This window comes from Gopherus flavomarginatus, chromosome 4 (assembly GCF_025201925.1).
Source record: "Gopherus flavomarginatus isolate rGopFla2 chromosome 4, rGopFla2.mat.asm, whole genome shotgun sequence".
In the NCBI taxonomy this organism is placed as follows: Eukaryota; Metazoa; Chordata; order Testudines; family Testudinidae; genus Gopherus; species Gopherus flavomarginatus.
The window spans coordinates 99,254,588-99,279,476 of NC_066620.1; the positions used below are offsets into that span (position 1 = coordinate 99,254,588).

The following is a 24,889-nucleotide window of genomic DNA, read 5'->3' on the forward strand; positions in this document are numbered from 1 at the left end:
AAGATACAGTCCTCAGTGAGTCACCAAGTTTCAGTGTTTTGTAGGTATACTGAAAGCAGAGTTTCTAAAGGGTTTGTACTTTTAGGGGTTCTCATCATTCCTACACTGTAGAAGGCTTAAGCAGTGAAAAGAAAATGTGCATCCCTTTTACATAGACAAGCAATAGGAAAGTTCACAATATAAGCAGCAATGGTCACCATTTATAAACTGTAGATTGTGTCTTTGTGAAATGTATTCTGATTATTGAAAACTTGTTTTCATGTCAATTCTTCTCATGTGCTGTCAGCCTCTCAAATGACCTCACTTTCATGAAGATGGCCCCCTCCACCAATTGGATCAGCAGTGCCAACTTCAAAGACCTTTTTATAAAAATAATATAATTCACAGGTTTTTTTTTGACTGGTGGGCTGAGAAAAATGCGTGCAATTTTCCTACATAGCCGTTCATGGGTTTAATTTGTATTCCTTCACATCAGTAAGAATGACACACACATGTTATTTGAAATTAAACCAGGATCTAAAAGGAAAGCAGATTTCTCCTTTTGAATGTAAGGTGTTCATGAGTTAAGAGCAAAGTGAGCTATTGTGTTTTTTATGTCATATTGATGAGATGATCTTGAGTATGCAAATGATATTGCCTTTTTTGAAGAGACTACAGCTAATGCTGGAGTTGCTGTGGGAAAACTGCAGAATCTATGGGACTTAAGGTCAACGGTAATTAAACTAAAGCTATACGTGTCTCCTATAAAACAGAAATGAATGGCCTGCCAATGCTGAATGTAGATGGCAATGACATTGAATGGGTGTATAGTTTTTAATCTTTCTAGGTATTTGCTTGACAGCAGAAGGTTTTACAGTCAAAGAAGTTGCACATTGGATTGGCCTTGCGTCAATGGCATTTCAGTGTCCTCCAAGGTGTCTGTTTTGATGGGATGTCTGTGTGACAGCTAGGATATGAGTGTTCAACACAGCAGAGATGACAACTGTCTTATATGGAGCAGAGACGTGGTCATTAAAAGCAGAGAGGAAACTAAAAACAATACTGAATGTGAAAAGTTATGGTGTGTTCTTAATGTCCGCTGGTTTAATATTTTTTTTGTCACAAACGAGGAGATATTTGGACGATCCCGGCAAGTTGGAGTCTTGCATCAGCTGAGAACAAGATAACTGCTATGATGGGGTCATGTCTGACATGCAGAAGAAGGTATGCTTTTATAGAAGGTTCATAGAACTGAAGTTGAAGGAAGTAGTGCATAAAGCCAGTGAGCTTGGAAGATGCAATTTTGAAGGATTTAAGAAGCCTAACTCCTCCTATATGGACTCTTGCCAAAGGATGAAGATTGCAAGGGACCATTCAAGACAAAAGTCCATTATGCATGCCACTATGGCTGTATAATAGTCATGGGAATCTGAAATTATTTTTTTAAAATAAAAGATGGTTAAGGATTATTCACATTTTACATATGGGGAAACTGAGCACCAAGATGTCATGTGTCTTGCCCAAGTTCATGGAGTGAGAATAACTATATTAGGAATTTCCAGTGCTTCTGCCATTAGTCTAGTATGAGTGCATCTTCATTACTGGTAGCAATGGTGAAAGTGCCAGTGTAGAAATGGCAGTGGTTTTTATTTTTAAGCAGGATGTCATCTAACACTAATACAGGGTTTCTCAAACAGGGGTCGCCACTTGTGTAGGGAAACTCCCTGGTGGTCCAGACCAGTGTGTTTACCTGCCCTGTCCGCAGGTCCAGCTGATCGCGGCTCCCACTGGCCGCAGATTGCTGCCAGCTTCCATTGGCCTGTAGCAGTGATCCACGGCCAGTGGCAGCTGCAATTGGCTGGACCTGTGGATGGGGCAGGTATACACAGCGGCTTGGCTCACCAGGGGCTTTCCCTACACAAGCGATGATGCCTGTTTGAGAAACCCTGTCATATGCAAAGTGGGAATAATACAATACTGAACCATACTTTAATGTTGCTTTGAAATCTCCAGTTTTAACACACGAGTGGTAGGCAGCACACTAGTGGAAAAAGTTTGCTCCTTCTCAGTTCTGTCATTCGTGCTGTTGCTACTGCTAGTGGAGATTTCACCAGTGATAAATCAATGGTGAGAAAAGTGCTACTCTAAACAAGTGAATCAATGGCAAAATAGAGAGAACTCAGGTGTCTTGATTCTTGGTGCATAAATACTATAGTAAGGGGCACATTAAAAATAAATAAGGCTCAATTCTAACCACTAGACCACGAGTCTAACATTAGCAGGGTATTTCTTGATGTGTCTGAGTGATTAGTCCCTTCCTCTGCCTCGTGAACTGATCTTTAATAATGGAGAATGCAAATAAGCTAGGGGTGGAGGAAGCACAGAAAAAAACCCAAAGAGAAGGAACTTGTCATTCTTTGTATGCTAGAACAGTATTTGCAATGCTCAAGAGAGCAATAAAGTGGAGGAGTAAAGTATAAAAAGAGGAACTGAAAAACATTTCTATTTGCAGTCTCAGCAGAAAGTGCTGACAAGAAATGAAAAGTGAACAGTTTTGGAGGGTGCCACCTGCTAAGCCTGCTCTAACCAAGAATTTATCAGTATTTCCATTATAAAGCTTTTGTTTTGGGTGTTCATTCATTTTGATCTGTACATTTTCACAAAGGGTTGCAACTTAGGTGTTAATTTGGCTTTGGCAGTCGCTCTCGCTTTCTATATTATAGAATCATAGGACTGAAAGGGACCTTGGGAAGTCATCTAGTCCAGTCCCCTGCACTCAAGGCAGGACTAAGTATTTTCTAGACCATCCCTGACAGGTGTCTCACTTCCTCTTAAAAATCTCCAATGATAGAGATTCCACAATCTCCTTAGGCAATTTATTCTAGCGCTTAACCATCCTGAGTTAGGAAGTTTTTCCTAATGTCCAACCTAAACCTCCCTTGCTGCAATTTAAGCCCATTGCGTCTAATCCTCAGCGGGTAAGAAGAACAATTCTTCTCTCTCCTCCTTGTAACGACCTTTTATATACTTGAAAACTGTTATCATGTCTCCCCTCAGTCTTCTCTTTTCCTGACTAAAGAAACCCCATTTTTTCAACCTTCCCTCATAAGTCATGTTTTCTAGACTTTTAATAATATCTGTTGCTCTTCTCTGGACTTTTTCAAATTTGTCTACATCTTTCCTGAAATGTGGCACCCAGAACTGGACACAATACTCCAGCTGAGTCCTAATCAGCGAGGAGTAGAGCAGAAGGATTACTTCTCTGTCTTGCTTACAACATTCCTGCTAATATGTAGCAGAATGTTGCAAAAAATGCTAACATCAGTGTTACACTGTTGACTCATATTTAGCTTGTGATCCACTATGCCCCACGGATCCATTTCTGCTGTACTCCTTCCTAGGCAGTCATTTTCCATTTTGTATGTGTGCAACTGATTGTTCCCTCCTCAGTGGAGTACTTTTCATTTGTTCTTATTGAATTTCATCCTATTTTCTTCAGACCATTTCTCCAGTTTGTCCAGATCATTTTGAATTTTAATCCCATCCTCCAAAGCACTTGCAACCCCTCCTAGCTTGGCATCATCTGCACACTTTGTAAGTGTGGTCTCTATGCCTTTATCTAAATCAGTGGGTTTCAAACTGTGGGTTGGGACCACAAAGTGGGTCGCCGTCCCATTTTAATGGGGTCGCTAGGGCTGGCTTGGGCTTGCTGGGGCCGAGGGCCGCAGCAGAAGCCCGAACCCTACTGCTTGGGGCTTCAGCCTGGGTTGGAACATCCCAGGTTACAAGCCCCCCGTGAGGGCCTGAAGCCCTTTGGCTTTGGCTCCCCCACCCAGGGCAGCGGGCCTTGGGTGGATTCAGGCTTTAGTCCCCCCTCCTGGGGTTGTCAGAAGGGGGTTGCTGTGCAATAAAGTTTGAGAACCCCTGACCTAAATCATTGATGAAAATATTGAACATAACTGGACCCAGAACTGATCCCTGTGGGACCCCACTCATTATGCCCTTCCAGCATGACTGTGAACCACTGATTACTGCTCTCTAGGAATGGTTTTCCAACCAGTTTTGCACCCATAAAATAAATATATGGAGATATGCCTATATCTCATAGAGCTGGAAGGGACGCTGAAAGGTCATTGAGTCCAGCCCCCTGCCTTCACTAGCAGGGCCAACTATTGATTTTTGCCCCAGATCCCTGGGTGGCCCCCTCAAAGATTGAGCTCACAACTCTGGGTTTAGCAGGCCAGTGCTCAAACCACTGAGCTATCCCCCATCTTATAGTAGCTCAATATAGGTTGCATTTCCCTAGTTTGTTTATGAGAAGGTCATGTGAGACAGTATCAAAAGCTTTAATAAAGTCAAGATATACCACGCCTACTGCTTCCCTCCATACACAAGGCTTGTTACCCTGTCAAAGAAAGCTGTCAGGCTGGTTGCATGCAATTTGTTCTTGACAAAACTGTGCTATTACTTCTCACCTTATTATTTTCTAAATGTTTGCAAATTGACTGCTTAATTATTTACTCTTTCTGGGTACAGAAGTTAAGTGACTGGTCTGTAATTCCCCAGGTTGTCCTTATTTCCCTTTTTATAGATGAGCACTATATTTGCCCTTTTCCAGTCTTCTGGAATCTCTCCCATCTTAAATGCTTTTTCAAAGATAATCGCTAATGGCTCAAACATGTCCTGAGTCAGCTCCTTGAGTATTCTAGGATGCATTTCATAGGCCCTGGTGACTTGAAGACATCTAACTTGTTTAAGTAATTTTTAACTTATATCAGAGGGGTAGCCGTGTTAGTCTAGATCTGTAAAAGCAGCAAAGAGCCCTGTGGCACCTTATAGACTAACATGGATGTAGAGGCTCTCTACACGAACATCCCACACACAGATGGAATACAAGCTGTCAGGAACAGTATCCCTGATGATGCTACAGCACAACTGGCTGCTGAGCTCTGTGCCTTTATCCTCACACACAACTATTTCAAATTTAATGACTATATATATCTCCAGATCAGTGGCACAGCTATGGGCACCCGCATGGCCCCACAATATGCCAATATTTTTATGGCCGACCTGCAACAATGCTTCCTCAGCTCTCGTCCACTCATGCCTCTTCTCTACCTACGCTACATTGATGACATCTTTATCATCTGGACCCATGGGAAGGAGTCTCTGGAAAAATTCCACCACGATTTCAACAGCTTCCACCCCACCATCAACCTCAGCCTGGACCAATCTACACGGGAGGTCCACTTCCTAGACACCACGGTGCAAATAAGTGATGGTCACATTACCACCACCCTATACCGAAAACCTACCAACCGCTATGCCTACCTTCATGCCTCCAGCTTCCATCCCGGGCACATCACACGATCCATTGTCTACAGCCAAGCACTGAGGTACAACCGCATCTGCTCTAACCCTTCAGACAGAGACCAACACCTACAAAATCTCCACCAAGCATTCTCAAAACTACAATACCCGCATGAGGAAATAAGCAAACAGATCAACAGAGCCAGACGTGTACCCAGAAGCCTCCTACCGCAAGACAAACCCAAGAAAGAAACCAACAGGACTCCACTGGCCATCACATACAGTCCCCAGCTAAAACCTCTCCAACGCATCATCAGGGACCTACAAACCATCCTGGACAATGATCCCACACTTTCACAGGCCTTGGGTGGCAGGCCAGTCCTCGCCCACAGGCAACCTGCCAACCTGAAACATATTCTCACCAGTAACTGCACATCGCATCATAGTAACTCTAGCTCAGGAACCAATCCATGCAACAAACCTCGATGCCAACTCTGCCCACATATCTACACCAGTGACACCATCACAGGACCTAACCAGATCAGCCACACCATCACCGGTTCATTCACCTGCACGTCCACCAATGTAATATATGCCATCATATGCCAGCAATGCCCCCCTATGTACATCGGCCAAACTGGACAGTCACGACGGAAAAGGATAAACGTGCACAAATAAGATATTAGGAATGGCAATATACAAAAACCTGTAGGAGAGCACTTCAACCTCCCTGGCCACACTATAGCAGACCTTAAGGTGGCCATCCTGCAGCAAAAAAACTTCAGGACCAGACTTCAAAGAGAAACTGCTGAGCTTCAGTTCATCTTCAAATTTGACACCATCAGCTCAGGATTAAACAAAGACTGTGAATGGCTTGCCAATTACAGAACCAGTTTCTCCTCCTTTGGTTTTCACACCTCAACTGCTAGAACAGGGCCTCATCCTCCCTGATTGAACTGCCTCATTATCTCTAGCTTGCCTGCATATATATACCTGCCCCTGGAAATTTCCACTACATGCATCTGACGAAGTGGGTATTCACCCACGAAAGCTCATGCTCCAAAACGTCTGTTAGTCTATAAGGTGCCACAGGGCTCTTTGCTGCTTTTAACTTATACTTTCTCTATTAGCCTCTGCTCCTACCTCATTTTCACTGTCATTCACTATGTTAGACGTCCAATCACCACCAGCCTTCTTGGTGAAAATCAAAATGAAGAAGTCATTAAGCACCTCTGCCATTTCCACATTTTCTGACTGAGTAATGGGCCTACCCTATCCTTGGTCTTCCTCTTGCTTCTAATGTATTTGTAGAATGTTTTCTTGTTCCTCTTTATGTCTCTAGCTAGTTTGATCTTGTTTTGTGCCTTGACCTTTCTAATTTTGTCTCTACATACTTGTGCTATTTGTTTATATTCAACCAGTGTAATTTGACTTAGTTTCTGCTTTTTGCAGGACTCTTTTTTGAGTTTTTAGATGATTGAAGATCTCCTGGCTAAGCCAAGGTGGTCTCTTGCCATACTTCCTATCTTTCCTACGCAGTGGGATAGTTTTGCTCTTGTGCCCTTAATAATGTCTCTGAAAAACTGCCGTCCTCAATTGTTTTTCCCCTTAGACTTCCTTTCCATGGGATCTTGCCTAATAATTCCCTGAGTTTGCTAAAGTCTGTCTTCTTGAAATCTATTGTCTTTACTTTTCTGTTCTCCCTCCTACCATTCCTTAGAATCATGAACTTAACCATTTCATGATCACTTTCACCCAAGCTGCCTTCCATTTACAAATTCTCAGCCAGTTCGTCCCTATTAGTCAAAATCAAATCTAGAACAGCCTCTCTCCTACTAGCTTTCTCCACTTTCTGAAATAAAAAAATAGTCTCCAATACATTCCAAGTACTTGTTGAATAATCTGTGCCCTACTGTGTTATTTTTCCAACAGATGCCTGAGTAGTTGAAGTCCCCCATCACCACCAAGTCCTGTGCTTTGAATGATTTCGTTAGTTGTTTAAAAAGCTTCATCCACCTCTTCTTCCCAGTAGATGGTCTCTGGTAGACCCTCTAACATATCACCGTTGTTTTTTACCCCATCTGTCTCCTATTTCCATCTCAACCTTCAGTTCAAGTGTATACCTTTTTTAATAATAAAAGGCAATACCTCCTTCCTTTTTTCCCTGCCTGTCCTTCCTGAGCAAGCTGTATCTTTCCAGACCAATGTTCCAGTCATGCGTATTATCCCACCAAGTCTCTGTGATACCAACTGTGTCATAATTGTGCTTATTTACTAGCATTTCAAATTCTTTGTGTTTCTTCCCCATACGTCTTGCATTATATATATATATATATATATATAGATATATATATATATATATATATAGATATATATATATATATAGATATATATATATATATAGATATATATATAGATATATATATAGATAGATATTTAAAGCCACCATTTTAGAGCTTGGGATGCAAACATAAAACTTACACAATGTTACATCTCTGCTTTGTTACTAATATAAAAATAGACTTTTTGAAAATTTAATATTGTCCATAATGGAGATGAGGCCTTACATGTTAAAACATTCACATCATATTAACATTGAGAGGTGACTGCTGTGTATAGGGCCTGAACCAAAGACCACTGAAGTCAATAGACTCCAGGTCAGGCCTATATAGAGTAATAATTGATAATGGTTTAATTGCATATCCATATCAGTATAGTGGTTCTTGTTCTTTGTGTTACCATTGGGCTGGTATCCCATTGTGCTAGGTGCTCAAGAAAAAAAAAAAAACTGCTCCCTACCCCAGAAAATTCACTGTCTCATTTTATGACAAAAAGAGCTGGTTGAAAAAATTATATGTAATTATTTGTTTTTTAAAAAATTCTCACCAAAAAGTTTTCATTTGAAATTTTTTGTTGGAAGCTTTTTTTTCAATTCATTTGGCAGGAAAGTTTCTAAATGCAAATATTCACTAGGAAATAGATTTTTTTTCATTTCTAGTTTTTGAAAATTGAACACTTACATTTTTTTTCCTGTACTTTGGGAGGAAGAGGTATATGCTACAATGCATCCATTTTTCATAATAAACAGTCTCAGTTCACCATCTGTCTAGCCATTATGTCCATACTGTGTTACTTTGGCTAGTCCTACAAGGGGCTGTTACAACCTGTCATGTCAAAAAGGAGCATAAGCAGTTGATATAGCTGTATTGTAGTCGGGCTAATCCAGCAAGCGGTTTGTGTGCAGAGTGATTTTCATTGTTTTTCTATGTGCAAAAGGCTTGCTGGATCAGGCCCTACTGGTATGATGAATAAATTGCCTGGGGAGGTTGTGGAATCTCCATTGTGGATTTTTAAGAGCAAGTTGGGCAAACACCTGTCAGGGATGGTATAGAAGATATACTTAGTCCTGCCATGAGTGCAGGGGACTGGATGACCTCTTGAGGTCCCTTCCAGTCTTACGTTCTATAAGTTTGCACTCCTGCCCACACATACACAGCCGTCCTTACCTTTACAGTTTCTTTAACTCCTTTAGAGCAGGTCTTCAGCTGAACCTGATGTGCTGCTATCGTTCTATTGAGCCTACTGTACATTAGAAAAGAATGCTGGCAATTGTGTACATACAATAGACCGTATTTGTGTTAACATGTGACTGGAGCTGCTGGAGTCTACTAAGTTAAAGGTGGTGGGAGGGGAAAAAGCAGCGATGTACTTTATGAAATGAAAAATTTGAAAAGATGCATTGAGATTTAGGATTCTGTTCACAAAATTTTAAACGCCTTGCCCTGGCTAGTGCTGCTGTTGACCTGGTATTTTATTCTCAGCTAGATTCACCCACTACTGCTTGTTTACAAGTCATTTAATCAAACCTCTGTTTACTCTGGTGAGATTCTCTTTCTCCTCCCTCTCGTTCTGTTGTTGTCTTTTTAACCACTGCAATATATTGCCCTCATATAGATTCACAGACTCTAGGACTGGAAGGACCTCAAGAGGTCATTGAGTCCAGTCCCCTGCCCTCATGGCAGGACCAAATACTGTCTAGACCATCCCTGATAGACATTTATCTAACCTACTCTTAAATATCTCCAGGGATGGAGATTCCACAACCTCCCTAGGCAATTTATTCCAGTGTTTAACCACCCTGACAGTTAGGAACTTTTTCCTAATGTCCAACCTAAATCTCCCTTGCTGCAGTTTAAGCCCATTGCTTCTTGCTCTATCATTAGAGGCTAAGGTGAACAAGTTTTCTCCCTCCTCCTGATGACACCCTTTTAGATACCTGAAAACTGCTATCATGTCCCCTCTGTCTTCTCTTTTCCAAGCTAAACAAACCCAATACTTTCAGCCTTCCTTCATAGGTCATGTTCTCAAGACTTTTAATCATTCTTGTTGCTCTTCTCTGGACTCTCTCCAATTTCTCCACATCTTTCTTGAAATGCGGTGCCCAGAACTGGACACAATACTCCAGCTGAGGCCTAACCAGCACAGAGTAGAGTGGAAGAATGACTTCTCGTGTCTTGTTTACAACACACCTGTTAATGCATCCCAGAATCACGTTTGCTTTTTTTGCAACAGTATCACACTGTTGACTCATATTTAGTTTGTGGTCCACTATGACCCCTAAATCTCTTTCTGCCATACTCCTTCCTAGACAGTCTCTTCCCATTCTGTATGTGTGAAACTGATTGTTCCTTCCTAAGTGGAGCACTTTGCATTTGTCTTTATTGAACTTCATCCGGTTTACCTCAGACCATTTCTCCAATTTGTCCAGATCATTTTGAATTTTGACCCTGTCCTCCAAAGCAGTTGCAATCCCTCCCAGTTTGGTATTGTCTGCAAACTTAATAAGCGTACTTTCTATGCCAACATCTAAGTCGTTGATGAAGATATTGAACAGAGCTGGTCCCAAAACAGACCCCTGCGGAACCCCACTTGTTATACCTTTCCAGCAGGATTGGGAGCCATTAATAACTACTCTCTGAGTACAGTTATCCAGCCAGTTATGCACCCACCTTATAGTAGCCCCATCTAAATTGTATTTGCCTTGTTTATCGATAAGGGTATCATGCGAGACCGTATCAAATGCCTTACTAAAGTCTAGGTATACCACATCCACCGCTTCTCCCTTATCCACAAGGCTTGTTATCCTATCAAAGAAAGCTATCAGATTGGTTTGACACGATTTGTTCTTTACAAATCCATGCTGGCTATTCCCTATCACCTTACCACCTTCCAAGTGTTTGCAGATGATTTCTTTAATTACTTGCTCCATTATCTTCCCTGGCACAGAAGTTAAACTAACTGGTCTGTAGTTTCCTGGGTTGTTTTTATTTCCCTTTTTATAGATGGGCACTATATTTGCCCTTTTCCAGTTTTCTGGAATTTCTCCCGTCTCCCATGACTTTCCAAAGATAATAGCTAGAGGTTCAGATACCTCCTCTATTAACTCCTTGAGTATTCTAGGATGCATTTCATCAGGCCCTGGTGACTTGCAGGCATCTAACTTTTCTAAGTGATTTTTAACTTGCTCTTTTTTTATTTTATCTTCTAAACCTACCCCCTTCCCATAAGCATTCACTATGTTAGACATTCCTTCAGAATTCTCAGTGAAGACCGAAACAAAAGTCATTAAGCATCTCTGCCATTTCCAAGTTTCCTGTTATTGTTTCTCCCTCCTCACTGAGCAGTGGGCCTACCCTGTCCTTGGTCTTCCTCTTGCTTCTAATGTATTGATAAAAAGTCTTCTTGTTTCCCTTTATTCCCATAGCTAGTTTGAGCTCATTTTGTTATGAAACATTTAATCTAAGCAGATTATGAAACATGTAATCTAAGCAGCATCCAACACTTCATCACAAGTATATATTAATGAAACCATCCAACATTCTTCTGAAGTAGGTAATTATTGTTTACACCCATTTTACAAATGGAGAAACTAAGGTGCAAAGATGGTCAGTTGTTTGCCCTAAATCACATGGTGAGTCAGGGGCAGAGTTGAGACTAGAACCTAGGAGTTCTGATTCCCTGTTCTAACCAAAAGAAAATGAATCCCTCAAAATCTATTGAGATTATATTTTCAAAGACAAGAACTGGCTCTGATGGGAGTTGCACAGCCAAATCCCTCCCAATTGCTTTGAAATAATACTCCTGGGGGCTTGACTTGAACCCAGAAAGTAAGGAAAAGTAAAACTCAGGCTACAAATGTGTTTTTAAGTCCCATCATCCTCTTTGTATTGAAGTGTTGCTAGAGTTTTCAAACGCTGGTTGATTTTTATGAGCTGCAAAACCTCTTCACGCATGTAAGTAGAAACAAGCCCAAACAAACAAACGACTTTGTATATGACTCAGAATTTCCTGGCTTTGATGAGTAAAAGTAAAACCCTTTAGAGTTATCTGAATGGGGTGTGTGTGTGTGTGTGTGTGTGTGGTGGGGGGTAGGAAGAAGTGAGGGTGGTGTATGGTTTTTAAATATAAATCTTAGGTATGTGATGTGACTGTTTCCCTGCAGCAAGTGGGTGTGGCAAATCTGAGTCATATTGGTTGAAAACAGTTGCATCTTCTCATTTGTGGTATGTAGTAGTCAGCAGATATCAAACCAAGTGCAGAATTTGGGAAGTGTGCTGAGCAATTTTCCTTCAGTGGCTTTCTTGTTTTTTTATGCATCACCACCAGTTATTAAATTGGATAGACAATCAGGACTGGATGGGAAGAATTGATTTTCCTTTCTGATGAGAGATACAGCAATTACCAGATTTTTGTGCTAAAAACATTTATTGAGCTTTCCTGACAAAGCATTTAAATTGAGTATATGTGTGTGTGCGCGCGTGCGCACAGGATGGGGGTCAGTTTTTTTCTCTTGAGATATGTGTAATATGTGGTAATGTTAGTAGGATTTATTTTTTGCTGAGGGAAAATGGTTTTGATTCTTTTGGGGTTTGCATCATTCAGCAGAATCAAAACCACACATGTTCAGTGCACAGAATCTATCCCCTGACCCAGAAATAGCGTTTTATTTTGCATGACCATTTGAATCTGGAAAACTATGCCTATAGCTAACTTCCTATATTTGAGTTATTGCCTGTTAGACATGTGGGATGTAATATTTCTACTGAGAACTACTTTCTCCCTGACTGTCCCATACACAGTGATCCACCATGTGTTATGCTTCACAGGTATAATAATTCTGCTTCCATGCCAGCTTCTAGAGCTCTAGATGTAGCACACAGTGGCTGTTGCCTTCATGCACCTAGTAAACCCCATGGGTTCAATCTTCCATTCCAGCTTCTGTGTTTGCAAGGAATCCCCTTCACGTTATCTTTACTTACACAAACTGCAATGCAAATCTCCAAGGAACTATCTATAAAATACTTGGACTGCTGCCTGATTGCAAGACCGAAGGGGTCCATTTTCTTTATTATGTCCCTCATAATAATAATATGTCCCTCCTTTAGGAACATAGGAATTGCCTGACTAGAGCAGACCCAAGGTCCATTTAGTCCAATATGCTGTCTCTGACTGTGGCCAGCACGAGATGCTTCACAGGAAGACCGTAGTGCTGGAACTAGGGGTACTGGAGGGCACTGCCGATCCCTCACCCCCGCTTGAAGTAGTAATAGCAACCCAAATACATGGTTTCCATCACCAGCACTCACACTATAAACATTGTTCCAGCACCCTTGGAGAAAGGTGTCAAAACCTTGCAGAAGGCCAATATGAGATAATCTGCCTCAGGTCAGGTCCCACCCTGGTCTCTTATAGTTAGTTTGATTTAAACTCTGAAGCATAAAGTTTAATATTTCTTCCACTTCATAGGTCTGGATATTCTTGATATCCCTCTAGAGACACAGTCTCTTTAAAACATGGGGGGAGGGATAGCTCAGTGGTTTGAGTATTGGTCTGCTAAACCCAGGGTTGTGAGTTCAATCCTTGAGGGGGCCGATTTGGGGATTGGTTCTGCTTTGAGCAGGGGGTTAGACTAGATGATCTCTTGAGGTCCCTTCCAACCCTAATAATCTATGATTCTATGTTATGTGTTTGGCCTCAATGACTTCTGTGGCAGTGAGTTCCATAGGCTACACAGTGTGTGAAAAAAGTATTTCTTTTTTCAATTTTGAATTTGCCACCTTTTAATTTAATTGAACAGTCTGTGTTCTTGTGTTACAAGGCAGAGAAAACAGAATTTCCTAGTCTACCTTCCCTAGACCAGTTGCTATTTTATCACGTCCCCTCTTATTCATCGCCTTCGTAAAATGAAAAAATCCCAATCTTTTCAATCTCTTTTCATATGAGAGTTTTTTTTCCAGGCCCTGGATCATTCTTGTGACTCTTCTCCTGAACTCTCTCTAGTTCTGCAGTATCCTGTTAGAAACAGGGTGCACAGTACTGCTCACAATATTCCACAGGAGGTCACACCTTCAATTTCTCTAAGGGCACTGTAGTATTACTTGTATTATTCCCCATGCCATTTCTTGGGCATCCTAACATCCTATTTGGACTTGTAATTGCAGCTGCACATTGTGCAGAGGGCCTTCATTGAGCTGTCTAATATGACACTCAGGTTCCTTTTTTGAATGGATACCTTCATGGCTCAATTGGTACAGATTACTCTGCTGAATACCCTTCAAATATTTAAAATGGTAATGCAGAGCCAAATGTGCACACACTTGCCCATGTCTTCATATATACCCTCAAATTATACAGTGGAAAGAAGATGTAAATGGACTTTGCTCTCTGGAAAGTCACTAGTACCTTAGATAGCTAGGGACTTCAGAAAATGGAAAATTTCTGATATTAATGTCCACACCTGTTTCAAGTTTTATTTCTCCCTTGAGTCAGGTAGGGGACTCAGACTGACTAGTCATAGTGGGATTGGAACCTTTGTCAATATAGGATAAAAATATAACAAATAGACTAATAAATACAACTGCTTCTGATTAAAATATTAGTACCCAATAATGCTTAACTAGCACATTCCCATTCATAAAATTCCAGTGGTGCTTCACAAACAGTACAAACTTTCAAACACAGATGACTTCATCCATCATGGAGATGTGGCACAAGAACAACTAAATATTTAATAATAAAGCATATTTTTACTCTGTTTAAAAAAGTAACCTTAGTGCTGAATTTACATACAGACGTGTAGACTTCAAGGCCAGAACGGACATTCATGATCACTTAGTCTGACCTCCGCGCATTGCAGGCCACAGAACGTCCCCACTCACTCCCTATAATAGACGCATTAGCTCAGCCAGAGATTTTGGCATCCACAGATCTTGATTTCAAGTTTTCAAGTTATACCATTTGCTCTAGGTCAAACCAGCCAGTGAGGATGCCCACACTGCAGAGGAAGGTGAAAAAACCCTAATGTTTCTGCCAATCTGACCTGGGGGAAAATTCCTTCCTGACCCCAAATGTGCTGATCAGTTAGACCCTGAGCATGTGGGCAAGACCCACCAGCCAGACACCCGGGAAAGAACTCTCTGTAGTAACTCAGAGCCCTCCCTGTCTACTGGCCTATCTCTGGCTGTTGGAGATATTTTCTAATAGCAGAAGTCCTCTATTTAAAGAAAATCTGACAGCAGCAGCAGCAGTGCAAACTTTTGCCTTATTAACCTGTCTCAACCTTGGCATAGGCCTAGTCTGAACATAGGTCTGGCATAGGCCTAGTTTGCACTTGGAAGTTATACCATATATCTATGTTGGTTAGGAGTGTGACTTTTTACCGGTTCAGTTATACCCGTACAAACCCTAGTACAGATGAATTGTAATGGTGTAAAGGTACCTTACGCTGCTGTAGTTATTCCTCTTCCCATATTGCATTAATTATCCTCGTATATAGCACCTTTATGCCAATATAACAGTGTCCACATGGACATGCTTTAACCATGCCAATATATTTAAAGTGGTACAATCTCCCCAGTGTGGTTAAGGCTTTAGAATGACTCCCATTACGGTTTGAAATGAGTCATTCATTTTCTGTGGTCATTAAATCCTGGGCTTCTGCTTAATTGCCAATAAGTGTGATAATCTGTAATACGGTCTTTCTGGCCAGATCAAAGCAAACCCAAACATAATTTGTCTTTTGAATGGTCTACAAATGACATCAATAGTGTCAATGATACCAATAGTCAAAACAATAAATGTGCTGTGCTGTAAAACAAACCCAAGAAGCAGGTAACCACAGTAATATGGAACCACTAGCACTGAAAGCCCCAAATCCCCAAATGTAAACCAAGAAGGTTGGAAAGTTTTTCATGTAATTTCTGTCCCCACACCCCCATATCATTCTACACCTTTGGCTTACAGGACTAGATGTGCAGGAATACCATGAGAGAACTTGTTCATGAAATATCCATCCCAATTTTGCAGGCCCAGCTAGCATGGTCCTGGTTGGTATGGCATTCAGCAATTGCTATGTCAACTGATTTACCACTTAGTTTGCATAGTCATGACTTTTAAAAAACACACCAGTTTCCTCTTGGGCAACTTGAGCATTGCAACTAATTTGAGTAAGAATTTCCTCTCCATTTTGAGATGTATAGGAGTTGGCAGGGCAAGTGTGTGGCAGGTCACAGGAATTCCTAGCTGGTGAGTATGTAACTTTCAATCCTTTCCTCCTAAATTGGATGTTTTCTTGTCTTTGCTGAATGACTATTATGGTATTGAATTTTCACTTCCTTTCAAATGATCAGTAATACACTTATAAAATAAAGGAAGCTGTTCACATAGGCACAAAACTGCTCTGTTCTACAAAGGTCTGCTTAAAAGAGATGTGCTACTTCCTTTTTTCCTTTGGTTAAACAAAGGAAATAGATTATTCTGAAATTTTTTTTAAACGAATGTATTTCTACTTTGTAGAAGATCCTACTGATTATCTCTAAGCTGCATCAGAGGTCAGTGTGAGAGCCTCATTTTGGTTACTTCACTGAAATATTTGATAATGAAATAAACAAACTGCAAAACCAATTTCAGTTTCTCAGAGAAAAATGAGTCTCTCTCAACATTATGTGGATTTATGGTGCTATATAAACAATGGGATTTAATCTGCTGTAGCAATAGCACTAAGTAAAAGGTTTTCTATTTTTTTAAGAAGGAAGGAATATGTGAATCTTTCATCATTCTTGCTCATAAAAATGTGTGTGGCGGTGGTGGTGGTATGCAAAATGACAGGCATGTATTATGTGAGCTTAATCACTCAGCTAAGGCTTTAACAGTCACTCTCGTATTGTTCAAATCCCGGGTTTCTCTGTGAATAAATTATTCCCGATTACAAAACACTGGGTCCAAACCTAATACCAATTCCCCTAAACTGAACTCAGACCTATTTAAGGTTCAGACAAGTAGCATCTCCAAGCATCTCTGACTTCCATAAGGTGCCCTTTGGGCAATATAATAGTCTCTCTCTCTGTGCTTGGTTGAATTTAAATCCTAATGTACACCTTGCTAATATATTCTTTTATTTCAGCTAACAAATCTGAATACAGTTATCAAGTATTTGTTATTTTCAGTGTTGGAGTTATGTTGGTCTCAGGATATTAGAGAGACAAGGTGGATGAGGTAATATCGGTTATTGACCTTTCTCAGACCTGAAGAAGAGCTCTGTATAGCTCAAAAGTTTCTCTCTTTGATAGAATCATAGAACTGGAAGGGACCTCATCTAGTCCAATCCCCTGCACTCAAGGCAGGACTAAGCATTATTTAGATCATCCCTGACAGGTGTTTGTCCAACCTGCTCTTAAAAATCCCCAATGATAGAGATTCCACAACCTCCCTAAGCAATTTATTCCAGTGCTTAATCATTCTGACAGTTAGGAAGTTTTTCCTAATGTCCAACCTAAACCTCCCTTGCTGCAACTTAAGCCCATTGCTTCTTGGCTATCCTCAGAGGTTAAGAACAATTTTTCTCCCTCTTCCTTGTAAAAGCTTTTTATGTACTTGAAAACGGTTATGTCCCCTCTCAGTCTTCTCTTCTCCAGACTAAACAAACCCAGTTTTTTCAACCTTCCTCATAGATCATGTTTTTTAGACCTTTAATCATTTCTATTATTCTTCTTTGGACTTTCTCCAGTTTGTCCAGATCTTTCTTGAAATGTGGCATCCAGAACTGGACACAATACTCCAGTTGAGGCCTAATCACTGCAGAGTAGAGCGGAAGAATTACTTCTTGAGTCTTGTTTACAACACTCCTGCTAATACATCCCAAAATGATGTTCACTTTTTTTGCAACAGCGTTACACTGTTGACTCTTATTTAGTTTGTGATCCACTATGACCCCCAGATCCCTTTCTGCTGTGCTCCTTGCTAGGCAATCGTTTCCCATTTTGTATGTGTGCAACTGATTGTTCCTTCCTCAGAGGATTACTTTTCATTTGTCTATATTGAATTTCATCCTATTTTCTTCAGACCATTTCTTCAGTTTGTCCAGATCATTTTGAATTTTAATCCTATCCTCCAAAGCACTTGCAACCCTCCCAGCTTGGTATCATCTGCAAACTTTATAAGTGTACTCTCTATTTCATTATCTAAATCACTGATGAAGCTATTGAACAGAACTGGACCCAGAACCTGTCAGTGCCTCCCTCTGCCTCCCAGCACCTCCTGATCAGCTGTTTCATGCCGTGCCAGAGGCTTGGGGATGGAGGGGGAGGGAGGAGTGAGGGAATGGCAGGCTCAGGGAATGGGTGGACTGAGGGCAGGGCCTGTGGCAGAGCCAGGGGTTGAGCAGTAAGCACTCCCTGGCACATTGGAAAGTTGTCGCTTGTAGCTCCAACCCCAGAGTCAGTGCCTATACAAGGAGCTACATCTTAACTTCTGAAGGGCTGCATGAGACTCTGGAGCCACAGGTTGGCCACCCCTGGACTATGGGGTCGTAGTACCTGCCAGTGTTTGACTTGCTATCAGGAAATACACTCACTTTTTTTACAGTCCCCATTTTTTGCGCCTCAGCTTACCTCTCTGAGGCAGCACAGGCCAGAGTTCTGTCTTTTCACAACCTTTTTCAGAGAAGTGTTAAATAGAGTTAAACCTCAGAGCTATGAAATGCAAAACTCTAAATGTAAGTGTTGTTAATAGCTGTCACACAGCCTCAAAGAGAGAGTACCATTCAAGTTCTTACTGACAACATGTAGTACAAACACAGACATTTGCAAACAGTATCAGGAATACTTTTGAATTACTTCTTAAAAACATCTATCGGGCAGTAAACCTGTTGGTGTTCCTTATATAGACTTCCCCACTTTGTTGCTGTTGCACCTATTTTGGAATAAGGTTTCAATAGATCAGTTACAGTTTGGGGCTTGTCTACACAGGCAAGTCATGGGAAAGTTAATGAGAAATGGCTAAGGTGTGAATTTAAAGTGCAAAGCTATTCTGCACAAACTCCTCATGTGAGCACTCTTATTCTGCACTAAAGCTCCATCTACACTACAGAGCGTGTACCATCATAGACCCCTTGTGTAGTTTTTCTGTTAATGTTGGAACACCACCTCTCTGAATGACAGTAGCTACATCCATGGAAGTGCTTTTCTGTCAACACAGCTGCATCTACATTAGGATTGTTGTCAGCATAGTTATGTTGGTTGGCATCTGTTCAGTTTTTTTTTCAACCCTTGATTGCTATAGCTATGCTGATATAACTTTTAAGTGTAGCCCAAGCCTAAGACCGCACTTTCTCCTGAGTGAAAGCATCCACGTGGGTGTTTGTGGAGCCAGAGGGTTTTAAATGTGCTTTAACTCATGATTGATTTCACACCTTTACTAGATTCACTTTAACTTTTCTGAGTGTCACCCTGTAGATGTGCCCCAAGAGTGCCTCTGTGTTGTTTAAGGCATGGCTATGCGTGCATGTAGAGTGCTGTGAGTTAAATCAGCCTTCAGAGACCACAATAGGGAAAACGCTGCAGTGTGTCCACACAGTCAGATTCAAGCGCACTGGCATGGCCGCATTAGCAGCTTTTGCAACAGCCACAGAGAGCAGTGCATTGTGGTAGCTATCCCAGCACGCATATGGCTGCAACATGCTTTTCAAATGAGGGGAGTGGGGTGGAGTGTGACAGGGAGAGTGTTTGTATGTACGTGAGAGAGAGTGGGTTTTGTGGGGGCTGAGAGCATGTCAGCATGCTGTCTTGTAAGTTCAGACATCAGCAGACCCCCCCCACCTCTCTCACACACAGCATTCCACAGTAATAATTGCTTTGTTCTGGAGCAGATAAGCAGCCGGCTGTCAGAAACGGAGCTTTGAAAGGGCATATCGGCATTCCTGCAGTGATTCCAAAACAATGACAAGAGTGGCCACTTGACTTAAGGGGATTATGGGACGTTTCCAGAGGCTGAGCAGAGCGCAGCAATGCAACATCTCGTTCACACTGACACTGGGGCATTTCAGCCGAGGCACAGCAAGTGTTATGCCTCTTGTGGAGGTGGATTACCAGGAGCACTCTAGCCACGGAATCAGAGCACCCCAAGTGCTTGTCAGTGTGGATGGGGAGTCAGTTAGGGTGCCCAGGGCTGCTTTAAATGCGCTCTAACTCGCAAGTGTAGCCATGCCCTTAGATCAGTTCACTTTGGAAGTGGGGTAAGCTAAAGCTCACAAAGGCACTCTTAGGCTTGGTCCACAATTAGAAGTTATTTCACCATAGCTATGTCAGTTAGGGCTGTGAAAAAAACACACACACTCCAGCCAGCATAGCTATGCCAGCACTTTCCCCTCCTCCTCCCCCCAAGTGTAGACGGAGCTATGCCAATAGAGTTCGTCTGTTGACATAGCTAATGTTGTTTAGGGATGTGTTTCTACACTGTTAGAAAAACTCCTTGTGTTGGTATGGTTTGTGATTACCGTATGGGGCTGTGCTGGCATAGGCTCCGGTAGTATAGGCGTAGCCTCTGTTTGCTGTAGGATGAAGTTACAGCAGTTTAAGATCACTTTACTCCCGAGAGAGAGAGCTGGTGGTAACAGGCTTTAACTCAGGCACATTCACATCACACCTTCAGCTGAGTCACCTTCAGTTCCCTGCCTGTCCCAGTGTTGGTAAGCGCTTAGTGTAGAATAAGAGTATTCACATAGGGAGCTAATGTGGATAGCTATTGGGCAAGAGCAATTCTTCATGAGCTATTCTGGGACTTTTCCCTGTGTAAACAAGGCCTTGTGTAGTGCACTCCTCTACACACATTCTGCTCTGACTAGAGCTGGGTGAAGAATTGATTTTTTTTGGTTTGGCCGGCTCTTACTTCAACTGATATGATTTAGATTTGTGAGATTTGCATACACAAGGGTAGAATTTGTCCCTCAGTTGTGATTTTTGTCATGTGCCTTTTCATTTTCCTAAATATGTCTTCACTATTTAAAAGCTGGTTTGAGGACATGCATTATAGCAACCCTACCTCAGGAAGACTGGCTTTTTGCCCTTATTGAATAGGAACCTGGTTTTCTGCAAGTGCACTTACAGCTTTCTGTGATCTTTTAACTGTCTTCAGTCAGACTCAGGCATCAGAAAGGCATCATCACTGGTCCCAAGGCACTACTTCAGTTATGGTAGGGTACTAGTGCCAGCCGAAGACTGGACTTAGATGAGCTACATCCAAAACATTAAATAATAGTAATAATACCTAGTGCCTATATAGTGCTTTTCATAAGTAGGTCGCAAAGCCCTTCACAACTTGTAATGTATTTATCTTCACAACATCCCTGTGAGGTAAGGAAGTGCTGTTAAGCCCATTTTGCAGATAGTTTTTCTGTGCTGCAGTTAAAAAAAAAAAAAAAAAAAAAAAAAAAAAAGAGAGAGAGATACCTATCTCATAGAACTGGAAGGGACCCTGAAAGGTCATTGGGGCCAGCCCCCTACCTTTACTAGCAGGACAAGTACTGATTTTGTCCCAGATCCCTAAGTGGCCCTCTCAAGGATTGAACTCACAACCCTGGGTTTAGCTGACCAATGCTCAAACCACTGAGCTGTCCGTCCCTTCCTAAAGTCCCTAAGTCTACATAGCAACTAGACACCAGTAGCTGGTATGGGCCAGCTGACTCGGGCTTGTGGGGCTCAGGCTTCAGGGTTGTTTCACTTCAGTGTAGACTTCTGGACTTGGGCTGGCACCATCCCAGCTTGCACAGTCCTAGAGCCTGGGATCCAGCCTGAGCCTGGAAATTTACACTGCAATGAAACTGCCCCACAGCCCATGTGCCCAAGTGTGCTGGCACAAGTCAGCTTTATTTTTTTTCACTGCAGTGTAGACATAGCCTGTGTGGCTTGGCCAAGTAACTTACCATTACAGTACTTTGTAAGACATTGCTATTTGTTTATCACCTTATGCATGATAACACTTTTGAAACATATGCGCTAGATTAGAATATCTGGTCAGAAGATGAGAAAAGTCATGTAGCGGCCAACAAAAACAGGATGCATAGCAGCATATACTTGGATGGGCCATTAATATTAGATGGGAGGGACAAAAGTGCCATTCCATATGTTAGGCAAGAGTTCAGTCCAAAAGTACTGTCCTGCCAGGTGGATTGGTTTCAGTCAAGGCAACTTAAATCACTGGTATTTAAAATATTGATATTAATCTTTTTTTAAAAAATCTCTAGTTGATTTAAATTACTGCAGTTGAAATCAATGTACATGACTGTTGGATGTATTGAGTGTGGGTTAACTACCTTCCAGGCATTTACTGCTTTTTGATAACAAATATGTGCCATGTTCAAGAAGTGATGTGTCTAAATGAATCTCTTCAGTTTTCATTCCTAATTCTATTCACCATGTGTCATTCTTCTTAGCGTATGCACAACACACCTCAGGTGGCACGTGACTAGGGTTGATCAACGAATTTGATCCGCTGGTTGGATCATTAGCTTCCCCGGCTTGGACTGGGTACTGACAGGGTGCGATGTGATCGCTGATCCATATCCCCTCACGTGTCATTGTATATGCAAGCTATATAGTTAGATTTAAACTGCACAAAACCCCTAAACAGTTTGTTACAATGCTTTTATTTTGTACTTTTTGTACTCAACAAAGTAGTTCATGCATTTATCACTCAAAAATTTTGAAAGTATGCTTTCTTTTCCCACCAGAATTGTAAAAATAATAATCTCATCAAAATTATTGAAGTATTTGAGGTTCTGTACAACAGTGTAAATTCAAATAAAATATCTCCTTAAAATACAAACACACACAAACAAATTGGGTCCAATTTAGAGAAAAAAGGGGTCTGGGAGAGAGGGAAGGTGATAGAGGGTCACCTTTAGTCATTCAAAAATTACTTTTTTCCCTCTTTTAAAAAATAAACTCTCAAGTTGTGTTTCATGTGGAGAGAGATGTAACAGGTTAGATTTTAGAGGGGAATGAGTTCCACACTCTAAAGCCCATGAGAGCAAAAGATGTAATACAGACCTGGTCACAAAATAGTAAGTATTTTTAATTTAAAAAATTGATCAATTTCCAGGCTTTTCACAGAAATTTTCCATTTTTTTATGGGAAAAATGATGAAAAAATTTCCACTAGTATTTTCATTTTGTTTAAAAAAAATCATTTACAAAAAGGGCCATTTTTGGTAAGAGACGAGTTTTGATCATTATTTTGAACCAACTTCATTAACCACCTAATTTCAGGTGCAATGGTGGCAATTCTTAATCTATGTTGAGTGTGTTCATAAGCTATTCAACAGTGCAAAGTTCAAAAAGCAATTGTCTGAGACAGGGCTACACCCCTATGAGTGGTAATTAACCATCTTCTATTGGGGATCCATTTCTGTGCATTTTAGGTTTAAACATGAAACTATAGCTACAATAGATCCAGTATGTTCAGTATGGCTGATTACAACAGTAAAATATCTCCAACTACCCTTGCCATTAGCAATGAGCTTAGCTAACGTTTTATTCTTGCTCCTAGGCCTCTCTGGTGGTGGTGTTTTTTTAAACATCTGGTACACATGTGATCCATTTTCCAGCCTGTCAATAGGTATAGGAATTTTTCCAGATATTTCTACATAGGCCCTTTGTGTGATCTATAGACACAGCAGGTTTTCCCCTCTCCTGTCTCCTCTCCAACATCACTAACCTAACCAAAAAAGGCACAGGGCATGTCTGAGATCTGTGAAGGGTACAAGTGAACAAACATCTGGTAATTTCGGGCCTGAATCTGCTGCCTTATACCCACTGATATAACTCAAATAAAGCCATGGATTTAAAAGAATTTATTCTGGATTTACTCTTGTATATTTAAAATCTGAATCTGGCTATTTGCTGCCTTTCATAAATTCTTGGACTTTAACTCAGAGACAGAGGAACGGCTTGGTTAGCTCAAGTTTTGCAGAACAGTAGTAAGAGCTCAAGTTTAGCAGAGCAAAGCATCTCCTTTGGAGATATTTCCATCTCTACAAAGAGGTGCCTCTTCCGAGTGACTGTCTTGCTTCTAAGTTTCTTTGTGGTCATCATGACACCTTGACGCACTGAAAACTACTTTCACCAAACAAGGACACTTCACCAGAGAAACAGATCATCTCATGGAATGGGCCACCCAAATATCCCAAGAGAACCTACTTCAGTATGGGAGGAGGGAGGGAGAAACAAAACCGCTGACTGCAGACCCCTAATTGTCACCCACCACCCCACACTGGACCCCTTTTAGAACATCATTTAACCAATTACAACCCATACTTGATGTGGACCACATCCTGAAAGAAGTCTTTCCCAAACCCCACTCTTCTGGCCTTCAAACAACACCTGAACCTCACCAAACTCATAATCAAAGGCAACCTTCTCACAAATCAAGACACAACAACTCAAAGCGGCATCAGCCCCATCAGAACAACAGATGCAAAACCTGCATCCATATCTTCATTGCTACGATGATCAATAACCCCTCCCCCCAACATCTCTTTCAGGATCCATGGGTCCTACACATGCCCATCACAACATATGGTATACCTCATCCAGTGTACTAAGCACTTCAGTAACAACTATGTAGGTGAAATGAGACAATCCCCACACTCCCGAATGAACTGTCACAGAAAAATAAGATAACTATACCATATCACCTGTGGGGTGAATACTTCTCACAGAATAATCACTCCACAACTGACCTCTCAGTCCTTGTTCTCAATGGAAACCTGCACTACACTTTGAAAAGATGACCCTGAGAGCTTAAATTCATAATTTTGCTAGACACTAAAAATAATGGACTCGGTAAAGACACGGGATTTATGGCTCATTACAACAATCTATAACTCATGAACTCTCTGTCCTATGACTGCAGAGGTGCTAACTGCCCACTTCAACCTGAATGGTCTCTTGCAACATGAGGGTTAACTCCTTGTGCTTAATAATCTCTCCTACCTTGTATTTAGCTGAGACACTCTTGTTGCCTTTCCCAGAACCTGAGGAAAAGCTTTGTATAGCTCAAAAGCTTGTCTCTTTCACCAACAGAAGTTGATCCAATAAAAGATTTTATCTCACTGCTTGTCTCTTTAATGACCCAAAGGAGGCAGTTTCCATGCAGACAATTCCTACTTTCAAACTGAAATTGTCACACTTTTTGAGAAGCTTTGAAGGTGGTAAAGAAGACAGTTAACTTCTGCCACTTCTCCCTGGTTGATGGTATATAGCATTTGA

General features: G+C 41.3%; 1 protein-coding gene across 1 annotated transcript in view; it reads left to right on the forward strand.

Annotated features, from left to right (window-relative positions):
* The first annotated feature begins 12,437 nt into the window (after positions 1-12,437).
* IPCEF1 (interaction protein for cytohesin exchange factors 1) overlaps positions 12,438-24,889 on the forward strand; it is an 87,482-nt gene continuing 75,030 nt past the window's right edge. The window contains exons 1-2 of the mRNA XM_050951600.1: positions 12,438-12,455; positions 15,828-15,877. Of these exons, the coding sequence (XP_050807557.1) occupies positions 12,438-12,455; positions 15,828-15,877 (68 nt within the window). The remainder of the gene's footprint in view (positions 12,456-15,827; positions 15,878-24,889) is intronic.